This window comes from Antrostomus carolinensis, unplaced genomic scaffold, assembly GCF_000700745.2.
Source record: "Antrostomus carolinensis isolate BGI_N321 unplaced genomic scaffold, ASM70074v2 scaffold22901, whole genome shotgun sequence".
In the NCBI taxonomy this organism is placed as follows: Eukaryota; Metazoa; Chordata; class Aves; order Caprimulgiformes; family Caprimulgidae; genus Antrostomus; species Antrostomus carolinensis.
The window spans coordinates 10700-19141 of record NW_010292299.1 but is presented as its reverse complement, the minus strand read 5'-3'; the positions used below and the strand labels follow the sequence as shown (position 1 = coordinate 19141).

The window sequence follows — 8442 nt, the reverse complement described above, 5'->3', positions numbered from 1 at the left end:
GAAAATGTAATGGTAAATCTGGAACAATTTGGGGAAGAAGTTCCCTTATAGTAGCGAAGTTATGAGCTGGATAAGCCTGCCAGTGTTAACTGGTGCTCTGTTCATGCTGGTGAATGTAAGTGTAAATTTTTGTTCATGTTCATAAAGGAATTTATTTCAGAAGCAAAGAGACAGGGCAAAGAAGCTCTGAATAAGACAAGTTTTTACTGTCTTGATTTTCGTTAGTGTTTCTCTGAAGACAGCTCTTACTAAGTTGGCATAACACTGTAGTGTCTGTTCCATTGTATTGGAGCAACACCGCTATATCTAATAGCAAAAGAACGTAGATTGTCCCTTTCTAGTCTGGGCAGTATTTTCTACATAGTGTATTATTTTCTATATGCTTATTCAGTATATCAGTTTTACTTTTATTTTTATATTTGAAATGCTAAGCATAGTAGCAGAACTGTGCTGCTACCTTATGATTATTTCATGCTGTTAATTGTAAACTTAAGTGCTTTCTGGTTGCACTCATACCCTTTGTATCTTCTTCAAAAATGGAAGAGGGAAACTGATTCTTGTTTTTCAGCTGCAGTAACTTTGCTCTATTGGAATTTGTGAAAATAACTTGCTCTTTTAAGTCTGGATGGTTTTATAAGCAGTACTATATGGAACAGTGCAAACAAAATATCCCTTGATTAAATGTGATCTGAAAGATTCTTTAACGAACCTTGTTTACGAGCATTCAGTATGACAATTAATATAATAAATTCTGCAATTTCATTAAACAAGCTATATAAATCTGAGATTCTGTATTTGAAAGAAAATTTAAAAAAAAACTGTAAAGAATCTGAAAAATAGCTGAAAATATATCTGTGTAAAGAAAAATCTACTGCTGATCTCATAGATCTGTATAGTCTTCACTTAAATGCAGAAGTTGCACTATCACAGAATATTTAACCAAAGAAGCTTTGTCTCTAGAACACTAGAGAAATACTCTTCTTGCTTAATTCCTTGATATAAGAAAATGTTGGATATTGCAACTTTAAGTCATAATTTCTACTAGTAGCTTCTGGGATTAATTTCTATGGTTTAAATGTGCTGTGAGCTAAAACTTGACTTTCTTTCATTGCTTTTTTAAGGGAACAAGCTCAATTTGAAAAGTCTAAAATCAAATCCTGAGAGTCCAAAAGGTGTTAATTTAAAGCAAGGGCATTATTTTTGAATATAAGGCTACAGTTGAATAATATAGCATGGGAGATTATTTCAGTTTATTACTTTTGAGAAGATCACACTCAGTCAATTGTGTTTCTTTTCTGCTCTTTGCTGCTATTTATGATTGATCATATATATGTAATTTTTTCCGATTAACTAGAATACAGCTGTGCATATGGCTCAGGCAGATTCTTTATGCTTTGTGGCCTTGGTGGGATTATTAGCTGTGGAACAACACATACGGCACTGGTTCCTCTGGACCTGGTTAAATGCAGAATACAGGTTTGTTCTGCATGTTGGTATGTGGTGACATTGACAAAGCATGTTTAGTGTGGTTTAATTAATCTACTAATTAATTGGAGGCATAAAGTATCCCCTGGACATCATTGTCCACCAGTGCATGAAGTTTATGTAAAAGCATGGTATGTCTTTATTTTTTGCTGCAGAATACAGTTGTGAATATGGCTCGCTCAAGTTTTACGCTCTCTGTGGCGTTGGTGGGGTCCTAAGTTGTGGCCTGACACACACTGCTGTTGTACCTCTGGATTTAGTGAAATGTCGTATGCAGGTTTGTATTAACTTAAACATTTCTTAAAAGCTGTTCTCTAGGTAGCCAGCATATTAAGAGTTTACAGTAGGAATGCAGTCTTTTCTAGATGGAAGGAAGAGTAAACTTGAATGCTGCTTTATCAAGTCTACTGCTGTGAGACTAACAAAATACCACTTTCAAGAGAAGCAAAGGCATTTAGGATAATCTGGATGAATTATTTTTTACTATCTTTAAGACACGTTTAACTGACTATATTTGCTAAAAGGCAACACCACGATGTTATTCATTGCTGGCTGGTAGGCTCTCTAGCATTATCTGTGTGCTTTTGGAGAAAATAAACAGTATCTTTGGTGTTTTGAAGATCTGCAGTTTTAGCCTGGAGTGACATGCATGTGTAATTTGATCCATTAACATTGTGGTTATCACTGCATGGTTTATGGATTGGATACTTTCTTATGATACCACTCTGAATAGAATGGGTAGAACTTGTTATGGTATTGGTAAGGCCATCAGTGTTTTTGGCTAGTTTTCCTTGAAGTGGTTCTTGATGGAGCTGAAAGGAGTGTCGTCACATTGCACTTAACTTGCGATACTGTCTTCCTTATTAAAATCATCTAGTGAGCATCCATGGATAAAAACATACTAATGGATTTATTCAGGCAAATCTGTGCTTCAAGAATGAAACAAATTAAAAAAAAACACAAACTCTTCTAGATTTCTGGAAATACATATTAATGACTTCCCTGTTGCATAGGTTGATACTGATTATAAAAGCGGTGATTTTGTAACGATAGAACTCCTGAAGTTAGGAGGGAACTATGAATTAGTCTGACCTTCTAGTCAGACTAGGAGTACTGCATGTGATACTCTTTAAAATTGTTTTCTTCTGCAAGGCCTTTATTTAGCATTTTTTATGAGAGAGGCCTTTCCACATACTTGAGAGCACCTGAAATCTGGTGTCAGACTAGTAACTCTGTAACACCTTGGACAGACACAGGGTTCATCAAATGAGGGCAACACACTGCTTTCTAAAAAATTTGCACTGAGGCCAGGCTAACTGTGTAGGAGTTCCCCAGTTCTACTAGTAGTGAATAGCTGTAGCTGAGTACGTGTTTTATTTCTGAAAACTTAGCCTAAGTTCACTCTTCTGTTGTTATGGACTTCAAAATCCAAGATTCATAGCTTGTCTACCCATGCCTAAGGCCGAGTTTCCTGAGAAGATTGATCATAGGTAAAGAGGATATAGCATCTTAAAGAGTTCTTAATATGATTGCATATCGAGTTAATGGGCAGAAGGCCCAAGAGCTATACAGTGTTGCATATACAGCTGGGAGCAAGGCCTTGATACTTCCAGGCTTCAAATGCTTGTTGGGTATGCTTGGCTTGGTCTACCAGTCCTGGGTTTCTTAGGTGGAAAGGGTGGTCATACTTCCCCTTCCTTCTCCAGCACTTAAAGGAAGGTGCAAGAGGAGGGTTCTATGTGGATTCCAGGTTTGACCTTGTAAAACCTGTCAGCATTTATCTCTCTACAGATCCAGTACAGAGCATGTTGCTAATCCTTCCTAGATTTTCCAGGAAGAAACCTGTTGCCTGCACTCTCATGTCTTTTTAAGAAGAGGTCCCCTTTTATGCAGATGATAATTAAACATGCTTCCGGCATGAACATAGTCTTATTTTACAGTGCCCAGTTAACTATGCAATTTCCTGAATTTATGAATCTTGTAAAATTGGCACATTTAGGTGTAACAAGTTCTCAAGTAGGTTGTTGCCAGACTGCAAGACAAAATATCAGTTACTGCAGGTTGGCAGACGTGTCCCGTAGCTCTTTCTGAAAGCTTTGATTGACTTCTAATTTGATGTCTTCCTTCTCATCCTCTGAGGAAATGTTGGATAACATCAAATATGAAAAGTGATACGTGATGTGACTTAAAATTTGTCAGAATAATGTGTTTAAGAATTTCTGTTAAATTATTTCCTTTCACATAAAATTAATCAAGTTGATATTTTTTAATTTCTGATAAGTTATTATCAAAATAACACTCAAAGGTTTGTGTGCAGAAAATGATTTGTATGTCCAGGTGTAGAAGTTTTTTGAGTGCTTTTTGATCTGCTTTGCTCCATCTGTCTTAGTCTGACTGTGTGGATGGATCAAACTAACAGTGGACAAATGACCTTTCCTGATGAAGAATCAGGTGAATCATCAGACTTGGCTTGTGTCAACACCTGAGTGTACTTAAGTGTGACGTGTAGAGTGGATAATATTGCTGGCAGAAGCTGCCAAATTTTTAAAGAATCTGATCTGAAGATAATTATACCAGTATGCTACCAACAAGGTTAGAATAGTGATTTCAGTAATGTTTTCGATACAGAAAGTCATATTGTTGATTTGGAGAATAAATATAAAGCAAAATTCAGACAGTTTGGTGGTTGCTGAGTATTAAGGAACATACTGGCTGTTAAAATAAGTTAGGGTTTGAGACTAGCAAGTAACCATTACAGTTTCATTAGTGTAACTTGTGATGAGCACATTGTCTGTCCAGGGAATCTTAGGAAGCCAGCTGTATGAGGAATTTTAAGAATTTTATATTTCAGGTGGGGGTGTGAGATGGGAAATAATAAGCTACATCAAGCAGTTAACTGCCTATTCTGTTTAGGTTGATCCACAAAAATACAAGAGCATCTTCAATGGATTTTCAGTGACGGTCAAAGAAGATGGCGTTCGTGGCTTGGCTAAGGGATGGGCTCCCACCTTTATTGGATATTCCATGCAGGGGCTTTGTAAATTTGGTTTCTATGAAGTTTTCAAAATCCTATATGGCAACATGCTGGGAGAGGTAAGCCTTAAGTGGTTTACTTGGGGCTGTATATCTGCAACACAATAGTATTAGTAATGCGGAGTAATCACAAAAGCACGATTCATTAATGAAAAACGTGTGTTTAATTTCGCTTCAGGAAAATGCGTATTTGTGGCGTACTTCGCTATATTTAGCCGCATCTGCCAGTGCGGAGTTTTTTGCTGACATTGCTCTGGCTCCAATGGAAGCTGCTAAAGTTCGTATTCAAACACAGCCTGGATACGCTAACACTCTGCGGCAGGCTGTGCCTAAAATGTTTGCAGAAGAAGGCATCTGGGCGTAAGTATCTCCTTGGTTTTTAATTTTATTCTTGATGTTGAGTATTTTTTCCTAATGAAAGATTGTTGCTTAAACTAGTTGTGGTTTTAGATTATTTTTGTCTTTGTATTTCATGATAACAACTTCAGGGAGTGTGCTGAACTGGCTGTTAATTCCACATGCTCCTTAGATCCATCTTTGTGAGTATCTTTGTGCTGAGTTCTGCTGGATAACTTCAGTTTCTAGCAGTTCCAGTCAGAGATATTCAGCAACTTTTTGGTTGTACAGTCGAAGATGCTTGAGTCATTGGCATGTGAGAGTAATATAACTGCATGTTAGCTTTCTGTTCTGATAGAAGTGGCTGTAAATATACAAGTCATTTATCACTGTCAGAACTTGGCTGGTGTGCAGACATGAGCCTTACTGCACTTGTCCTATCAGTACAGCATTACTGCAATGTATTGTAATCTGAAAAGTGGCTACAAAAACAGCTGTGCAGCATAGGGATCAGGTAAATTCTAATTTGTGTTGCTGTTTTAAGTTACTACTCAGGAACTACTAATAAAACTTAAACTTCTGTTCTGTAAGTATTGAGACACTTAAGCCTTACAGTGTCAGTATTTAGAAGTTGTATTCCTGATAGGAATAATAAGCTAACTAACTTTTTTCAAGTTAGTAACGTACTTACAATACTGGAAGAAATGAAACTGAGTTTGTCTCTTCTCTCATTAAGTTTCTATAAAGGTGTTGCTCCACTATGGATGAGACAGATTCCATACACAATGATGAAATTTGCCTGCTTTGAACGTACTGTTGAAGCTCTCTACAAGTACGTCGTTCCCAAGCCACGAAGTGAATGTACAAAAGGAGAACAGCTGGTGGTCACATTTGTTGCAGGCTATATCGGTAAGGAATCTTTGAAGTCCCACAATTCCTTAGTAGCGTGTACCGCATACTGCAGCTCTAAAAGCCTATCCCTTTTCAGAGCATCAAATAGATTTAACTAGAATGGGAGAATTTACTTGTAACTTTAAAATGTGCAGGGGGAAAAAAAAAATGTATTCAAACCATAAGTGGAAGCTGGGTCTGCAGTAGGACAACACTCTTAATTGTTCCTGTCCTGTGTATTGCCAATGTTAGTGTCCAAGTTCAGAAGCTGCAGCTAATTTAAGTGAAAAAGCTTGCATCTTTGCTAGCCTGGGAAAGTTTGAAGGAAGGGGAGAGAAATCTGGATGAAAGGGGGATTTTTCAATATCCAAAGATGCAGAAGGAATTTTGCTTTAGTAGAAGAGATGCTGCAAGAGCAGAACTGAGGTGTTTTCTAATATTCACGTTGCATTATAAATACGTACCTGCTGTCCTTTTAGGATACCAGGAGGCCTGACATAACGTTTGTGCGGTTTATTAGAAGGTGTGGTTTCAGGTGGTTGTACTTAATGTACACAGTAATTGTACAGCTAAAACACTACAGAACTAATGTCAAATTACTCTTTCAGCTGGTGTGTTCTGTGCAATTGTTTCCCATCCTGCTGACTCAGTGGTGTCTGTGTTGAACAAAGAAAAGGGCAGTTCTGCTTCACAGGTTCTTGTAAGGCTTGGATTCAAAGGTACATCCTTACTTTCATGTATTTTGGATCAAGTGTTTGTGGTGTTTTGGGGAGGATTTCTTCTTTTCCTGGCTTCTTACACTACTCATGCTTTATATTTTGCTCTACAGGTGTATGGAAAGGTCTGTTTGCTCGTATCATTATGATTGGTACCCTGACTGCACTACAGTGGTTCATCTATGATTCTGTGAAAGTTTATTTCAGACTTCCTCGTCCACCTCCACCTGAAATGCCAGAATCTCTGAAGAAGAAGCTTGGTCTAACTGAATAAACAACTCATGGACTGACTATGCTGGCTGTCCCAGTGATGAGTTTCATTAAACTTTTATATATTTGACTATGTAGAAAACAAACAATATGATGTTGTTGGCTGTGCCCTCATCTCACATGAGGGTTTAAATTCTACCACTGTCATTGCCTGAAATAAATGAGAAACAGAATGCTTAGTGTCTGTTTACTACTGCATAATTAAGCTTCATTTCATAGCAGCAGTTACCTCAAATACTTACCCCCCACAAAAAAAACCCAAAAAAACCCAACCTATTCTACAGGTGGGAACCAGAGAACTGTGAAACGATTGTAACAAAAATAGGCTTTAACTATTTCCAGAGAAGTGCCAAGAACCTATCCTTGCAGAACTGTAGAAACTAACTGCAGTTCTGTGTACTTTGAGAGTTCACACAGTTTTATTTGCCTGTAATAAACTCTTACTTTAGAATAGCTGAACTGAATGGCTGAGATGAGTCTGCAGTCTGATAGAGCATCCTGGTCATAATAATCGTGTTCTCCACAGAGATAAAAGGAACCGTATACATAATATAACCATTTCTGCTTTGAGGAGGTTGTCTCAGCATAACTAACTCACTAATTTGTGCTTTTGTTGGCTTTGAACCACGCCAAAGTACGTGGTCCTTTTGGTTGTACTGTGGAATTAAACAGTAGCTGCTACCTTAACAAAAGAAAAGCTGATGTTAATAAAGGTTCTTAAAGATATCGGACTACTAAATGCTTACTACAACTTTACAGTAAAATGAAAATGGCTTGCCTCTTATTGTAGAGTTTCACAAACTTCACAGCTTTTCCCTGTGCTTGGTACTCTTGTAGTTAGTTTGTTTTTTTCTGAACTAGTTTAACTGTAATGCTGAGTTTCAGCTGAACTGTGCACTTCTGCACTGCAGGAAGCCATACCTTTTTTGGTAATTGATCTGAAGAAATCCAGGCTCCTAGGCCTGCAAGAGCAGACAGGGGCAGTTTTGTTAAGGCAGTGAATTAGATTTTTGCAGTTTTCATGCTGCCTTCTGCGTTTTGCCTGTTCAAGGACCCACTGTTGATAATCACATTGAGAAAAATCCAGAAAATGCCTAATATTATATAAAGGTTTCACTGTATCCAGTGCTACTTTGTTCACTTAGTAGAGCTGGAGCTTAAGTGTCTTCTGTGCAAAACTGTTTGGATATACTGCCTTTGTGCATTTGAGCTGATGATAATGAACTTAGCTTGGCACTCATGTATGTTGTACTGCTCCTTCCTCTTCATGTGTGTCCTTCAGAGTCAAAAGGACAACTGAAGTAGGTGCCAGTGGAGTGTCATAAACTGCATCTCACTGGAGTCTGATGTTCCTGCAACCATTTTAAATAGCATTGAGCTTCGTGCCCCCTGGGAAAATGCTCTCGACTTCCAAGATTTTGGATGGTTATGCTAAACAAGCACACTGAGCTTTATTTTAAATTGTTGCCATTCAAAATGTGGAGTAAAATCTAAAACTGCTTTATTTCCTTGTCACCATGACAGTAAATACATTCTTAGTACCAGCTACGTTATACAACAAAGGCCATAAAATCTAAATAAAACTTTTGTGCAACTACTTGGCCCTATTGTAAGTCGGAAGCTTTGAAATTATTTAACGAATCCTGAAATGCTCCTAACAGCTTCCTGAGAGAAGAGCATTAACTATGACTTGATCTGGTATCAAGACCAT

General features: G+C 37.7%; 1 protein-coding gene and 1 non-coding gene across 2 annotated transcripts; both read left to right on the top strand.

The window, feature by feature from the left end:
* The first annotated feature begins 1618 nt into the window (after positions 1 to 1618).
* On the top strand, positions 1619 to 6908 carry SLC25A3 (solute carrier family 25 member 3). The gene is made up of 6 exons (XM_010176922.2): positions 1619 to 1762; positions 4399 to 4578; positions 4697 to 4878; positions 5591 to 5763; positions 6354 to 6464; positions 6575 to 6908. The coding sequence occupies exons 1-6, from the start codon at positions 1619 to 1621 to the stop codon at positions 6733 to 6735; spliced, it is 951 nt and encodes a 316-aa protein (XP_010175224.2). The 3' UTR covers positions 6736 to 6908.
* On the top strand, positions 5034 to 5273 carry LOC114819024 (small nucleolar RNA SNORA53). The gene has a single exon (XR_003766340.1). It is a non-coding gene; the product is annotated as a small nucleolar RNA SNORA53 (small nucleolar RNA).
* Positions 6909 to 8442: the final 1534 nt, after the last annotated feature.